The 17,344-nt window shown below is 36.5% G+C and overlaps 1 protein-coding gene across 1 annotated transcript; it reads right to left on the reverse strand.

Annotated features, from left to right (window-relative positions):
* Positions 1–16,221: 16,221 nt before the first annotated feature.
* On the reverse strand, positions 16,222–17,190 carry LOC116626458 (olfactory receptor 2AJ1-like). Its single transcript, XM_032395781.1, has one exon. The coding sequence runs from the start codon at positions 17,188–17,190 to the stop codon at positions 16,222–16,224; it is 969 nt and encodes a 322-aa protein (XP_032251672.1).
* Positions 17,191–17,344: the final 154 nt, after the last annotated feature.

Below are 17,344 nucleotides of genomic sequence, written 5' to 3' on the forward strand. Positions count from 1 at the left end.
GAAAGAAAGAAAGAAAGAAAGAAAGAAAGAAAGAAAGAAAGAAAGAAAGAAAGAAAGAAAGAAAGAAAGAAAGAAAGAAGAAAGAAAGAAAGAAAGAAAGAAAGAAAGAAAGAAAGAAAGAAAAAGAAAGAAAGAAAGAAAAAGAAAGAAAGAAAGAAAGAAAAGACCAGAGCAGAAATCAATGAAATAGAAACCAAAAGAACAGTAGAATAGATCGAGGAAACTAGGAGCTAGCTATTTGAAAGAATTAGTAAGACTGATAAACATTTGGCCAGACTTATCAAAAAGAAAAAAGAAAGAAAGAAAGAAAGGACCCAAATTAATAAAATCATGAAAGAGGAGAGATCACACACAATACCAAAAGTACAATTATAAGAACATATTATGAGCAATCATATGCCAACAGATTAGGTAATCTGAAAGAAAGAGATGCATGCCTAGAAAGCTATAAACTACCAAAAGTGAAACAGGAAGAAATAGAAAACCTGAACAGACTAATAACCAGCAATGAAGTTGATTCAGTAATCAAAAATCTCCCAACAAAGAAGAGTCCAGGGCTGGATGGCTTCCCAGGGGAATTCTACCAAACTTTTAAAGAAGCACTAATACCTATTCATCTGAAGCTGTTTCAAAAAATAGAAATGGGAGGAAAACTTCCAAACTCATTCTATGAGGTCAGCATTACCTTGATCCCAAAACCAGACAAAGACTCCATCAGGAAGGAGAATTTCAGACCAATTATCCCTAATGAACATGGATGCCAAAGTTCTCACCAAGATACTAGCCAGTAGGATCCAATAGTGCATAAGAAGGATTATTCACCACAATCAAGTGGGATTTATTCCTGGGCTGCAATGGTTGTTCAACATTCACAAATAAATCATCGTGATACACTACATTACTAAAAGAAAGGACAAGAACCATATGATCCTCTTAATTGATGCAGAAAAAGCATTTGACGAAATACAACATCCATTCTTGATTAAAACTCTTCAAAGCTTAGGGATAGAGGGAGCATACCTCAATGTCATAAAAGCCATCTATGAAAAGCCCACAGTGAATATCATTCTTAATGGGGAAGCTTTTCCCCTAAGGTCAGGAACATGACAGGGATGCCTACTCTCACCACTATTGTTCTACATAGTACTAGAAGTCTTCGCCTCAGCAATCAGACAACAAAAAGAAATAAAAGACATCTGAATCAACAAAGAAGAAGTCAAACTCTTACTCTTTGCAGAAGACATGATACTCTATGTGGAAAACCCCAAAGAATCCACCCCAATATTGCTAGAACTCTACAGGAATTCAGCAAAATGGCAGGATATACAATCAATGCACAGAAATCAGTTGCATTTCTATACACTAACAATGAGACAGTAGAAAGAGAAATTAAGTAGTTGATCCCATTTACAATTGCACCAAAACCCGTAAGATAGCTAGGAGTAAACCTAGCCAAATAGGTAAAGGATCTGTACTCAGAAAACTATAAAACACTCATGAAGTAAATTGAGGAAGACACAAAGAAATGGGAAAAAAAAGTTCCTTGCTAAGGGGCACCTGGGTGGCTCAGTCATTAAGTAGCTGCCTTCGGCTCAAGTCATTATCTCGCGGTCCTGGGATAGAGCCTTGCATCGGGGTCCCCGCTCAGCAGGAAGCCTGCTTCTCCTTCTCCCACTCCCCCTGCTTGTGTTCCCTCTCTCGCTGTGTCTCTCTCTGTCAAATAAATAAAATCTTAAAAAAAAAATTCTCATGGATTAGAACAAACATTGTTAAACTGTCTATGCTACCTATAGCAATCTATACATTCAATGCCATCTCTATCAAAATATCAACTCTTTTGACAGAGCTGGAACAAATAATCTAAAATTTCTATGGAACGAGGAAAGACCCCAAATCTCCAGGGCAGTGATGAAAAAGAACAAAGCTAGGGGCATCATGATGCCTGACTTCAAGCTGTATTACAAGCTGTGATCATCAAGACAGCACTGTACTGGCACAAAAACAGACACATAGATCAATGGAACAGAATAGAGAACCCAGAAATGGACCCTCAACTCTATGGCCAACTATCTTTGACAAAGCAGGAAAGAGTATCTTATGGAAAAAAGACAGTCTCTTCAACAAGTGGTGTTGGGAAAATTGGACAGCCACATGCAGAAGAATGAAACTGGGCAATATTCTTACACCATACACAAAAATAGACTCAAAATGGATAAAATACCTAAATCTGAGACAGGAATCCATCAAAATCCTAGAGGAGAACACCAGGCAGCAACCTCTGTGACCTTGGCCGCAGTAACTTCTTGCTAGATACATCTCCAAAGGCAAGGGAATAAAAGGCAAAAATGAACTATTGAGACTTCATCAAGATAAAAAGCTTTTGCACAGCAAAGGAAATAGTCCACAAAACCAAAAGACAACTGACAGAATGGGAGAAGGTATTTGCAAATGACATATCAGATAAAGGGCTAGTATCCAAAATCCATAAAGGCCTTATCAAATGCAACACTCAAAGAACAAGTAATCCAATTAAGAAATGGCAGAAGACAGAAACAGACATTTCTGCAAAGAACAAATAGAAATGACCAACATACACATGAAAAAATGTTCAACATCACTGGGCATCAGATAACTACAAGTCAAAACCACAATGAGATACTGCCTCACACTGACCATAATGGGAAAAAATTAACCAGTTCAGGAAACGACAGATATTGGCGAGTATGTGGAGAAGGAGGAACCCTCTTACACTGCTGCTGTGAATGCAAACTGGTGCAGCCACTCTGGGAAATAGTATGGAGATTCCTCAAAAAGTTGAAAATAGAACTACACTATGACCCAACAATTTCACTACTAGGTATTTCCCCCAAAGATACAAATGTAGTGATCTGAAGGGGCACCTGCACTCCAATGTTTATAGCAGCAATGTCCACAATAGCCAAACTATGGAAAGAGATCAGATGTCCATCAACAGATGAATGGATAAAAAAGATGTAATTAAAGATATATATATATATATATATATATATATATATATATATATATATATGAATGGAATATATATAGTAGAATACTCTATATATATAATATTTATATTATATATAATGGAACACTAATCAGCCATCAGAAATGAAATCTTGCCATTTGGAATGACATGGATGGAACTAGAGGGTATTATGTTAAGCGAAATAAGTCAATCAGAGAAAGACAATTATCATATGATCACTCGTATGTGAAATTTAAGAAACAAAATGGAGGATCATATGGGAAGGGAAGGAAAAATAAACAAGGTGAAAGCAGAGAGGGATTATGAGAGATGATGGACTCTGAAAAACAAACTGAAGGTTCTAGAGGGGAGGTTGGTGGGAGGATGGCTTAGTCTGGTGATGGGTATTAAAGAGGCCACGTTCTGCATGGAGCACTGGGTGTTATATGCAAGTAATGAATCATGGAACACTTCATCAAAAACTAATGATGTAATGTATGGTGATTAACATAACATAATAATAAAAAAAGAAAGAAAGCAGAGAGGGGGACAAACCATGAGACTCTTAATCATAGGAATGAAACTGAGGGTTGCGGGAGGGGAGGGGTTGGGGCGATGGGGTAACTGGATGATGGACTTTAAGGGGGGCACGTGATGTAATAAGCACTGGCATTATATAAGACTGATGAATCACTGAACCCTACCTCAGAAACTAATATATATTTTATGTTAATTAATTGAATTTAAATAAAAACAAATGTTAGGTAGAATTTGCCTGGGTAGAGAACCTGAATAGACACTTACCAAAGAAAATGTACATATGGCCAACAGATACATGAAAAGATGCTTATCATCCCTTATCATCAGGGAAAGGCAAATCAAAACCAAAATGACTTATCACCTCTCACCTGTCAGAATGCCTAGCATAAAAAAGACAAGAAATAACAAGTATTGGCAAGATTGTGAAGGAAAAGGAACCTTCATGCAGCATTGGCAGGAATGTAACTTGTTGGTGCAGCCACTGTGGAAGACAATATAAAGATCCCTCAAAAAGTGAAAATAGATAATGATAGTAATGGATTATTACTCACTGAATGAAATAGGAGTCCACACAGCCTATAATGTTATAAGTAAATAAGTGATTAAACGGAGACAGAGAGAATACAGTTTTTCTTTTCAGGAAAATGCTAACTAATAAAGGTCAAAGGAATGATGGATTAGAAAATTACCACTTGACACTCCAAGAAATACCTAAGAATGTTAAAACTGGAGGATGAAATTTGTGAAGAATGAGATATTCACAGCATCCCATTATACCTCTCTGCCTTTCCCATCCCATTATACCTCTCTGCCCTCCCTTTGGTTACAAAGCAGGAAAAGAATAACTACATGGAGAAGCCTGGCAGATGCTGTCTTATTCAAGTGATCAAATGGGACATATCATAGTCATATGCCTCCTGCTAGGATGAGGTACAAAGGACACGTCACCACTACTGGGAGATTCTTGCTTAAATTTAATTTTGAGGACTCTTCAGACAAACCCAAATTAAAAATACTCTCCTAAATAACTCTCTAGAACTTCAAAAGTGACAAGGTCATAATTGTCAAGAGGCCAACCAGGCAAGGAATTCTGCCTTGTCAGCGGCATTAACTCTGAGACCAACATGCCCAAAGCCTCTCTGTTCCTTTAGGTGTTTCAGTATTTCTGATCTATATGCCTGTGGCTGTTCTTCTGGATTTTTTTTGACTGGTTATAATGTCTGTTGCTTCCCTCATGAGTTAAATAAAATATTTTAACATGGGTTCAAAAAAAAAGTGAAAACAGAAATACCATGCAATCCACGAATCTCACTATGGAGCGTTACCAGAAAATGAAAACACCAATTTGAAAATATATGTGCACCCCTATTTTTATTGCAGCATTATTTACAATAGCCAAGATCTGGAAGCAACCTAAATGTCCATTAATAGATACAAGGATAAAGAAGATGTGGTTACTCAGCCATCAAAAGAACACCTTTTAAAGTTGATTTACATCCTCACTGTATTTTAAAATCAACTTAGATTAAATTTTATTTCACTTCCATAGAGAGAAATATAAAGAAATTGCATCAAGGATTTTATGGCTTCTATCCAATTGACCTTTGCATCTATGCCAGCTTGATCTACCAGAAAAAGGAGTATGGGCATCTGAGAGAAGTATCTTCTGTCAGTTTTTGGAGTATTTTATGCAGACAAAATTTTTATCAAGCCTCTGTGAACATCAGTAGCTTCTGCCCTGCAGTTAGAAGAGTCCCTCAGCCAGTAGGGGTCATTCTACTGTCTTGTTCTACTCTTTCCACTTGGCTTCTTAAACCCCTTTGAGCTCTAATTCATGGCTCTCAGATGTTACTATGCAGTAGAACCACATGGGATACTTGCTAAAATGCAGATTCCAGACCCCACATCCAGAAAATTGAATGCTTAGGTCCAGGATGAGATACTGAAATCTGCATCTCCAAGAAGAGCTCAAATGATTCTGATGTTCGTGACATGCACCACACTATGAGAAGGCTGGGGCTGGCCAAGTTATGGGACCCTTAGTCAGGAATGACATCTGTGCACTGTTTCATTCTTTTCTTAGCCACACAGACGCATGCATTAATTGTCTTCCATACCTCTCTTAGTCATAACTAACCCAATTGACTGACACCTTTGGATAACTATAGAGCTCCGAATGTATGACCCCAGACAGTAGTGGAATAATTACCATTGTTCTGTGTCATGTCAAATTGATTAACTGAAGTCTATAAATCTGATAAAATACTTTATACATCCTGATGGACATACATTTAATAAGTGCCAGGTGATTAAAATGTTCTGCATTTTCTGTTTAAAATTAAACATTTATTACTTTCAATAGTGTTTGATTCTCAGAGTTAAATTTAGCCATCAAAATGAATATCAGCTTGATTCCTTTGCATGAAAACTTAAGAAATGATCAATTCCAAAACAACTGATTTCTTCATTGAGCTATCTTAATAAACTAAGGCACACTAGTTACTTGATATAATTCATTAGTTTTTCACAAATACAAACTTTCCAATCAATAGCAATGTTTCCTTATGGTATGAATTTTACTACTCCTTATAAATCTACCTCAGCCAACCACAGTGTGTGTGCATGTGTGTGTGACTTGAAGATCACAGAAGTAGCCAATGATGTATTGAGGAGAGAAAGGGTTATGCTCTCAGTAAAACTGGAACACAATTAAAAGAAAGCAAGTTAGCAAGTTTCAGGAAAAAATCCACCAATCCTACCAACATTTATTAACCAAATATGTATGAACAGGCAGGCTCACAAGAAACTTCATGGGACCTGATCTTTGAGCTCAGTGAAATTATTATCCTCCTAGATGCTCTCACTACAACTTACATAAAAGACTCACTTTAGGAAAAAAAAAAGAAAAAGAAAAAAAAAAAATCAGTTGTGAGAGGCAGGCTCTGCTATCCAGAAAGCCAGCATTGGGCAAACAGAATCCAAAGCTTAAGGCTGGATATGGCCTGGCTGGGCAGTTTAGTTTAGACTCTTATATCTAAAGGCAAAGGATGGGTGCCCTCCTGCCTTTTGCCTGAGTGGAGGATGCAAACTTCAAAACATTTTTAAAGCTAATCCACATATTTGGGTTACATTGAACTTTACTTGTAGGAGCCAATTTCTGCTATTCACCATATTAAACAATAAGACAGTATTTTCACCGATAAAATCAAAACCGATTTTGTTATTCTTTAAATAGTGACTATCCATTGTTCCTTAAGCAAAACATTTAAGAACCACTGGTCTAGAACCTAAGATCTCCTCTAGTGAAATATTCTACAATCTTAAGATAATTCAGTGCCAAACCTAATTAATGAAATACTTTCACATTTCAGCTGGTAACCTTGTTGATTTTTTTTTCTTTTTGTTCTAAGTTTACCACTATTTTGGTATTCTGACATCACATTTTTTCTTTTTTAATTTTTTAAATTTAAATTAAATTAGTCAACATATAGTACATCCTTAGTTTCAGATGTAGTGTTCAATAATTTATCAGTTGCGTATAACACCCAGGGCTCATCACATCATGTTCCCTCCTTAATGCCCATCACCCAGTTACCCAATCCCCCACCCACTTCCCCTTCCACAACCCTCAGTTTGTTTCCTATAGTTAAGGGTCTCTCATGGTTTTTCTCCCTCTCTGATGACTTCCCATTTAGTTTTCCCTCCCTACCCTATGATCCTCTGCATTGTTTCTTATATTCCACATATGAATGAAACCATAGGATAATAAAAGAAAAAACACTGAAATGTGATGTCAGACTGGTGTATGAGATACCACCTTACACCAGTCTGACATCACATTTTAATTTTTTTTTTTTTTTAACCACCACATGAGTTTGTTGATAATGTAAATGAAATCTAACATGTCATACCTTGATTCTGATCCTTGGCCACAGACTCTTCAGGAAAATCTCTCTCTTCCTTTTTAGATTCTGAACTGGATGGAGTGGCAAGATGAGGAACAACAATTCTAGTGTTATTGTTCAGGGAGCCACATGGATGGGGCATGAATATCCTTGGAATACTGGCTAGCTAGATCACATATGATACTTTCAGGAACAAGCAAAGGCATATTGCATGATGACTCTTCTCCAAGAGGCAGTAAAGAAGTGGGGATTCAGATATCTGCTCAGCTAAAGTCTTTTGTTTGTAATTTATTTTGTTGGTCTATTAAAGTATAGTCCAACTCACTCACTGGATGACAGTGTTTACACTCATTTAATTGTACAGTGTAGTTGGCATAACAGGAAGGACATGCTTTAGCTCAAGGAATGATTGATAGAGGTCTATTTGGGAGAAATAAGCACTTATCAGATGAGGCTTAGTCGATACATATAATTGAACATATATATAACCTGACAGTTTACAAATATTATCTAGTTGGGTCAGCCATGCAACTCCTGGAATAAAGATAACAGATATTTTTCTCTTTACATTATAGATGCAGAAATTTATATTCAAGAAATTAAGTGAGCTGATGGTCAAAAAGCAGATACTGGAATCTATTGAATCTTGGTCAAGTGTATCTTACTCTCAAGCTACAGTCACCTGGGCAGGCAAGATGATAGAACTACTGGGGCACCTGGGTGGCTCAGTCGGTTAAGCCGCTGCCTTCGGCTCAGGTCATGATCCCAGGGTCCTGGGATCGAGCCCCGCATCGGGCTCCCCGCTCAGCGGGGAGTCTGCTTCTCCCATTCCCTCTGCCTGCCTCTCTGCCTACTTGTTCTCTCTCTCTCTGTCAAATAAATAAATAAAATCTTTAAAAAAAAAAAAAAAAAAGATGATAGAACTACTGTTATTTTTATCCTCTATTGAAATAAAATATCTCTATAATTAACACCAAAAGTACCTTTCAATCCACAAAAGGAGATTAAAGACCTTGGCAGATAAAGAGAATACCAATAAAGAACTTAGAATTGGGAATAAAATTTTTATTCTTAATTCATTTCTAAACATGTGGTTTGGCATTACATAAATGTTTGTAGTAGGAGGCTGGTGAATGTAAGGGTACAGTGTGAAAAGGAGGCAAGGATGGCTTTTGTCCAAAGGTATCACAGCAGAATATATCTGTGAGCAATTAGTTAAATCTAGAGGACAGAGGTATGGTCATCCTGCACCTCACAAAGAAAGTATCTACAGATCATAGTCTTATTAAAAAAATAGGAATCAAAAACTCTTCCAGGGGAATGGAAATGTTGATGAAGGAAATGCAGAAGATAGGCTGGAAAGAAATCACTAAGGAAAGCAAAGCAGGATATGGGATAGAAAAAGCAGAGATGAGAAGGAATTAGGACCAAACATTTGGAATGTGTTTTGTTTGTGGGAATGTTTCACATAAGCATGGGTTATATTCTTTAGATGACAGAAAAGTGTGTATAAATGTATTTAAGGCATTGTTTTTTGAGTTGAAATTATTTAGAATTCCTTCTCTGGAAGTGTGTGTGTGTGTGTGTGTGTGTGTGTGTGTGTGTGTGTGTGTGTGTAAACAGACATTTATATTTCAGATGATTCATGTACTTTAGATGGCCTTCCAAGCATTTATATTCCAGTAAGTTATTTGACACTGTTTAACAAAAAAAGAACAACAAAAATTTTTGTATACCATGTTTGACAAGAGAAATTTAATGTTTTTCATTTATCATTGTAAAACCAAAGACAGTTTTTTTTTTTTTAAAAAACATTTTTGTACATAACACTTACATGTAGGGCATTCTGTCTTTAACTACAGAAGTACACTGATTCCTTTAAGTATGTTTAAACCTGGGCAAGCAAATTTGATTCTTACTAGATATGGAGTTATCTATTTCCTTGCATTTCAGGAATTTTTACTCTTTGTGGAAGAAGAGGGAGCATTCCAATTCTAGGAAAGGTAGATCAAAGGAACAACTGTTATAAGCCCAGCTCCGGATGATATCAGTAAAAATTCTTTATGAAAAATGTATACAGGGAGACTATTTCTGTTCTCTATGGGTTATAGATGTAATACCATACTCAATGAGATGAAAATAGAAAACCCAAAAGTTCTAATATTAGTATAAATTTTCAAGAAGTATCCTTACCAATACTGTCATTTGTGTTCAGTCTTGCCTGAAATCCTTAGGATTCTTTTACGGTGTTCTTTGCAACTCTAGCCTTGGTGGCATTTGGATGCCTGCCTTGGCCTTCATGAAGATCACATATTTGACTTCTCCTTGAGACTAATCATTGCACTGTGACCCACCAAGATTAAATAATAAGATGCTGAATTAAACAGAGAACTGTGCTGTCAAATCCTTGTCAGAAACTGACAAAGAACCCAGCCTCTTAGAAGAAGGATCTAAAAAAGAACAAATTAGTGCCTTAATTATTTTGAACTCACAATTGAGAGTTGCTGTGCTGTCCCTCCCACAGTCAATGTTACTGGGTAAAAATAGCCCAGATTATTCCTATGGTTTATTTTGTGGACAAGTGTTTCCCCAGTCCAATTGTAAAAATAATCTGAAGATTATGAAAACACAGGAATCCCAGGACAACTGAATCTAAAATGCCAGGGATGGGTACATGTATTCCTTTGAATTACTGTTTTTGTATTTTTTGGGTAAATACCCAGTAGTACAATTACTGTATTACCAGAATAACATTATTTATAATAGCCAAATTATGGAAGCAGCCCGAGAGTCCATTGTTTGATGAATGAATGAAGAATATGTGGTACACACACACACATACACACACACACACACACACAGGAATATTTTTCAGCCATACAAAATAATGAGATCTTGCCATTTGTGACAACATGAATGGAGCGAGAGAGTATAATGCAAAGTGAAATAAGTCAGTCAGAGAAAAACAAATACTGTATGATTTCCTTCATATGTGGAATTTAAGAAACAAGACAAATGAACAAAGAAAGAGAAAGAGAGGGAGAGAGAAACCAAGAAACACACTTAACTATAGAGAACAAACTGATGGTTACCAGAGGGCAAGTGGGTGGGAAGATGGGTTAAAGAGGTGATGGGGATTAAGGAGTGTGCTTGTCATGATGAGCATCGGGTGATACATGGAAGTGTTGAATCACTATATTGTACACCAGAAACTACTATAACATTGTATGCTAACTATACTGGAATTAAAATTTTAAAACTTAATAAAAAATAAAATGCAAAGAATGGGTCAGGAATGTGTGTGTTTATCAAGGTCTCAGGTTTTTATCCTTACCCCCAGGCAAGTGTGGAAAACAATGACTAAAGAATTGTTTCACTGATCATCAAATAGTGGTAGCTGATGATAGGGCTCCTGGCAGTGGATCTTAATAATGGCTGCACGTGGAAATTATCTTCCTCATCCACGAACAGGGTGGTGTAACCTTGCCATCAGTAATTTAAGCTTTCTCCTCACCCTTGTTCTAATATGTAGTTAATGTGGAGAAACACTGTTTCTCTTTGCCCCAAATAAATAATTAAATCTATTACAGGAATCAGGCAGGGCAAACATAAGCAGAAGATCTCCAGGTACATGTCCATTATGCTGGAAGAGATATGGATACAGACAGAGCCTTTATACACAGTCTTACCTGTACAGGTGCTGAATAATCGTTGTTAACTTGGTATTCCCATTATCTCAGGGCTTGCAAGAACGGTATCTTTCAATATGGTTATTGAGCAGTCTCAATCACCTCTGCGGATTGGATCAGCAGGTTCCAAATGTCAGATGCCCCAGAAACAGTCTTAGATCCCAGTGGCACTGGCTCAGTCTTTTGAAATTTTCTTCTGGATTTTCCAGCTCATATATTAGATATTAGACTGAGTAAGCCAATAGGATGATGTCATCTAGAAACAGTCTTATTGGAGCTTTGTCTCATTTGTAATAAGAAAAGTAGATTGTTTGATTTCAAGATGGAAATTTCATGAATTAATAAATCACAATCACTCTGATCCTTAGTTTGGGTTTTTTTTTTTTTTTTTTTCTCATACCTTTAGGACAATAATGACTCCATTAATGAGTTGCTATGAGAATTAATGTGAAAATGTTTATAAACCTGTAAACTTTTTCTAGCTTTTTTGAAGTTTAATTGACAAATAAAAGTTTTAAATATTTAGGTTGTGCAATGTGGTGTTTTGATACACATCTATTGTGGAATGACTACAAAATCAAGCTAATTAACATATCTATCATTGAACCCATGTCCTGTAGGGTTAATGAGGTTGAAACTAACCGAAAATTTAAAGCTTATTTCTCAGAAAACTGTTTACCCCTAATCATCTATTGTGTCTTTTCAGACTCCACTAACAAACTCACTAGCTGTCTCTAAAGAAACTTGGACTGAAGGTCATCCCATATGGTTTCAGCCTGTGAACAAGCTAAGCCCTTCATTCCTCCTAGAGATAACAAGCCTAAGAACCAATCCAGTTTATACCAACTCAACAAGCCCATATCCCCTTCTCCTTGTCTTAAAATAACCTCCTGATATCAAGGGCTGAATTTTGCCTTGTTCTGGTGTTAAGCCTCCACCCTCAAGTGAACATGGGATGTATGCTAAGTACATTTTTACTCAATGCTTATGCACCATCTTTCCCCATAAATAGTCATAAGTTTCTCTGCCCTTTTCATCAATATACACATAATCTCAACCCCTATGGTTATAAAAATATGTATTCTCTCCCCATTCAGGGAAGCAGATTTGAGTCTTGCCCTCCTGTGCCCTTGTTTGGCTGCCTCTTGAATAAACTCTTTTCCTTCTGCATACCTTATTTCTCAGTGATCGGATTAGCTGTACATAGAGCAGATGGACTTGGGTTCAAATACATCACCTCAAATACATCACCTTGGGTTCAAATACATCACCTCATGGTAACTGACATTCTACTCTCCATTATTATATATTTGGGTTTTTTTCTAGTTTTATTAAGATATAATTGATGTATACATACATAACATTGTATAAGTTTAAGATTACAACATGATTATTTAATATATGTGTGTGTAGAGAAATGATTGTCATGATAAATTTAGTTAACACGTCCAATGACTTGAATAGTTACATTTTTTTGTTATGGTGAAAACTTTCAAGATTTATTTTCTTAGTACCTTTCAAATATACAATACGGTATTATTAACTACGGTTACCATGGTGTACATTACAACTTATAACTAAAAATTTGCACTCTGACTACCTACACACTTAACCCCCAACTCTCTTACCCACACCCCTGGCAATAACTAATCTGATCTTTCCAATTATGAGTTTTTTCATTTCATTTCACATATAAGCAAGATCATGCAAGATTTATCTTTCTCTGTCTGATTTATTTTGCTTAACATAACTTCCTCAAGATTAATCTATGTGATACGAAATGGCAAGATTTCTTTTTTTCATGGTAGAAAAATATTGCATATGCATTTTCTTTTTAATTAAATTAATTTTTAATTGAAGTATAGTTGGCATACAATGTTACATTATGCATTATACATATACATTTCAGGTATACAACATAATGAGTCAACAATTCTATATGTTATGCTATGCTAAGCACATTTAGCTAACATCTGTCATCATGGAATGCTACTAACAATACCATTGACTGTATTTCATATACTGTGCCTTGCATTCCCATGACTTATTTGTTCCATAACTGGAAGCATATACCTCCCACACCCCTACAAACGTTTGCCCATAACTCTACCCCCAGCCCTCTGGCAACCACCATTTGTTCTCTGTATTTATGGATCTATTTCTGCTTTTTTTGTTTGTTTGTTTGCTCAATTGTTTTGTTTTTAAATTCCACATATAAGTGAAATCATATGATATTTGTCCTTAACTTACTTCACATAGTGTAATACTCTCCAGGTACATCCACATTGTTGCAAATGGCAAGATCTCATTCCTTTTTTATGGCTGAGTAATATTCCATTGGGGATGGATATATATATATATATACTCAATGCTTATGCACCATATTTCCTCATAAATAGTCATAAGTTTCTCTGCCCCTTTCATCAATATATACATGATATCAACCCCTATGATTATAAAAATATGTATTTTTATGTATAAAAATATATACATAAATATATAGAATATTGGATCATATATATATGTGTATATATATATATATATATATAGCTCCATATATTAATCCATTCATCTACTGATGAGCACTTAGATTGCTTCTATTTCCTTGCTTAAATAGGCATTAGTGGAATTGTTTGATCATATAACATTTCTATTTTTTTGTTTGTTTTATTGCATTTTTTATTTAAATTCAATTAGCAAAGGTATAGTACATCATTAATTTTTGATATAATGTTCAGTGATTCATCAGTTGCATATAACACCCAGTGCTCATCACATCACGTGCCTTCTTTAATGCCCATCACCCAGTTACCCTGTCCCCCCACCCACCTCCCTTTCTGCAGCCCTCAGTTTGTTTTCCAGAGTCAAGTCTCATTTGGTTTGTCTCCCTCTCTGATTTCTTATTATTCAGTTACCCCACCCCTATTTTCCTTTCCATTCCTTATGTTCCACATATGAGTGAAAATATATGGATAATTGCCTTTCTCTGATTGACTTATTTCATTTAGCACAATACACTCCAGTTCCATCCATGTCCATGTAAGTGGTATGTATTCATCCTTTCTGATGGCTGAGTAATAGTCCATTGTATATATGTAGCACATCTTCCTTATTCATTCATCTGTTGAAGGACATCTTGGCTCCTTCCACAGTTTGGCTATTGTGGACATTGCTGCTATGAACATTGGGGTACGTGTGCTGCTTCTTTTCACTAAATCTGTATCATTGGGGTAAATACCCAATAGTGCAATTGCTGGGTCGAAGGGTAGCTCTATTTTTAACTTTTTGGGGAACCTCCATACTGTTTTCCAGAGTGGCTGTACCAGCTTGCATTCCCACCAAAAGTGTAAGAGGGTTCCCCTTTCTCCACATTCCCGCCAGCATTTGGTGTTCCCTGTTTTGTTAATTTTAGCCATTCTGACAGGTGTAAGATGATATCTAATTGTGGTTTTGATCTTTATCTTCCTGATGGCAAGTGATGTGGAGCACTTTTTCATATGTCTATAGGCCATTTATATGTCTTCTTTGGAGAAGTGTCTGTTCATGTCTTCTGCCCATTTCTTGACTGGATTATTTGTTTTTTGGGTGTGGAATTTGAGAAGTTCATTATAGATCTTGGATACCAGCCCTTTATCTGTAATGTCATTTGCAAGTATTTTCTCCCATTCTGTAGTTTGCCTTTTCGTTTTGTTAATTGTTTCCTTTGGTGTGCAGCTTTTTATCTTGATGAAGTCCCAATAGTTCATTTTTGCTTTTGCTTCCCTTGTCTTTAGAGATGTGTCTTGAAAGAAGTTGCTGTGGCTGATGTCAAAGAGGTTACTGCCTATGTTCTCTAGGATTTTGATTGAAACTAAGGACAGAACTTGTGATAAGCACCAGGTGTTGTCTGGAAGTGTTGAATTGTACAAAATTTTATACCTGAAGCTAATATTACACTGTATGTTAACTGTAATTTAAATTAAAAAAAAACTAGTTTTGTTTTGTTTTGTTTGTTTTTTGTCTTTAGCTCATGTCATCTACAAAGAGAATTAATTTTACTTCTTCTTTTCCAATTTGGAAGAATTTTAGTTATTTTCCTTAACTAATGGCTCTGGCTAGGTTTTCCAATACTATGTTGAATGTAAATGGTTGAGTGTGGACATCTGTATTTTATTCCTAATCTTAGAGAAAAACTTTTAGTCTTTCACCATTGAGTATGATGCTCCACTCTTGGATTTTCATATATGGCCTTTATTATATGGAGGTTGTTTCCTTTTATTCCTAGTTTGCTGAGTGTTTTTATCATGAAAGCTTGTTGAATTCTGTCAAATGATGTTTTTTCTACATCTCCTGAGATATTAATGTAATTACCTCCCCCCTTATTCTGTGGTGTATCACATTGATTGATATTTATATGTTGGACCATCCTTATGTTCAGGGAAAATCTCACTTGATCAAATTGTGTAATCCTCTTAATGTGCCATTGAATTTAGTTTGCTAGAATTTGTGGAGATAACAGTGATCCTCTTTCCCTTTTTTTTTTTTTTTTTACAAAGAAAACTGAAAATTTGCTGAGGCCAAGAGAAAGGAGGCAGTTTTACTCTTTGTTCCTCATGGAAAAAAAAATGCCAACTACTGGGTTGCAGGTATGCAAGCTTTTGACAACCTAAAAGCTGCCTTTTATAATTCAAGGGAGATCAGATTATTTTAATGCCATAACAATTGAACCCAGCTGTTAAAGTTATGCTTCCTCAGCCAACCCTGAAATTCTGAATTCTCTCATTGTTCTTAGGAGCAGCTCATACCTTCTTACTCTTAGACATGTTTAGGTAGATGAATACATTTGTCACTTGGGTATATATGAGCAAAAATGATGCTCTGTGTTATTTAGAAAAGCACTGCAGTTTCAGCATTTTTTGTTAGAAGAATTGGATCTTTGGGTGGTGCTCTGAAGACATCAGTAAGTTATTTTATATTTCACTTTATTTATTTTATTATTTTCACACAATAAGGGGATTGAAACAGATGACCTCTAGTATATCCATGATTCTCATAACCAAACTTGTCAAGTCCTAAAGTCTCTTAAAACAATTCAAAGAAATATGCTAACATATGGTTATAATTAGGTATGGCAACCTAGGTGGCTTTTCACCTTTTTCAGGAGGCATCTACTGAGCATTATACTCTTCATAGCTGCTATGACATCCTTGTTTCTCAGGCTATAGATGAGGGGGTTAAGCATAGGGGTAAGAATGGCATTAAACATAAAGAGGGACTGGTTTATTTTTGGGGTTTTAGAAGATCCTGGCCTCATGTAGACTAATATGGCAGGGCCAAAGTAGAGAATGACCACACAGAGGTGGGAGAAACATGTGGCCAAGGCTTTGTTCTTGCCTTCAATGGAGTTTATGCGGAGGACAGCAAGGAATATGTGGAAATAGGAAGCCAGGATGAGACTCAGAGGGATGAGGACCACCAGAAAGCTTGAGACCACCACCGACTTCACATAGGTTGAAATGTCCTCACAAGTGAGCTTCAGGAGTGCCATGCCCTCACACAAGAAGTGTGGGATCTCTCGAGGATGACAGATTGGTAAGTGCATGACATAGGCTGTATGAACTAGGGAAGTTATTGTCCCTCCTACCCAGGATCCAATGACCATCTGTTTACAGATGGTATGGCTCATCAAGACTGAGTAACGCAGTGGATTGCAGATGGCAATGTAGCGGTCATAGGACATAAGCGTCAGCAGAAGGCATTCAGAAATTCCCAAGGTTAAGCTGAATAAGATCTGGGCTCCACAGCCTATCTGTGATATGGTTCTTTTCCCTGAGAAGAAGTTTGTGACCATTTTGGGGACAGTAGTTGAGATCAAGGCCACATCAATAAGGGAAAGCTGGCTGAGCAAGAAGTACATAGGAGAGTGGAGTCGAGAATCCAGCCAGATGAGGAGAATGAGAACAGCATTGCCCATTACAGCCATAAGGTAGACCAGAAGAATGAGGCAGATAAGGATCACAAGGTGGCTAAGCTCAGGCCAGAGCCCCAAGAGAATAAAATCTGTGGTGACAGTCTTATTGTTTCTCTCCATGGCTGAACATCATTGCCCAGAAAAGAATGATAAGAGCACTATTCCATCCAATTTGTTATTGTACATCTGGTCTACTTTTCTTACTCTCAGGACTCCTCTCTCAGCTTGTTGTTATCTCTTTAGCATTAAAAATAACTTCTTGACATAAAATTTT

This window comes from Phoca vitulina, unplaced genomic scaffold (assembly GCF_004348235.1).
Source record: "Phoca vitulina isolate PV1807 unplaced genomic scaffold, GSC_HSeal_1.0 scaffold87, whole genome shotgun sequence".
Classification (NCBI taxonomy): domain Eukaryota; kingdom Metazoa; phylum Chordata; class Mammalia; order Carnivora; family Phocidae; genus Phoca; species Phoca vitulina.

What these genes read in the sequence shown, in the direction of transcription:
- LOC116626458 (XM_032395781.1), bottom strand. Translation starts at nt 17,190, where the DNA reads ATGGAGAGAAACAATAAGACTGTCACCACAGATTTTATTCTCTTGGGG.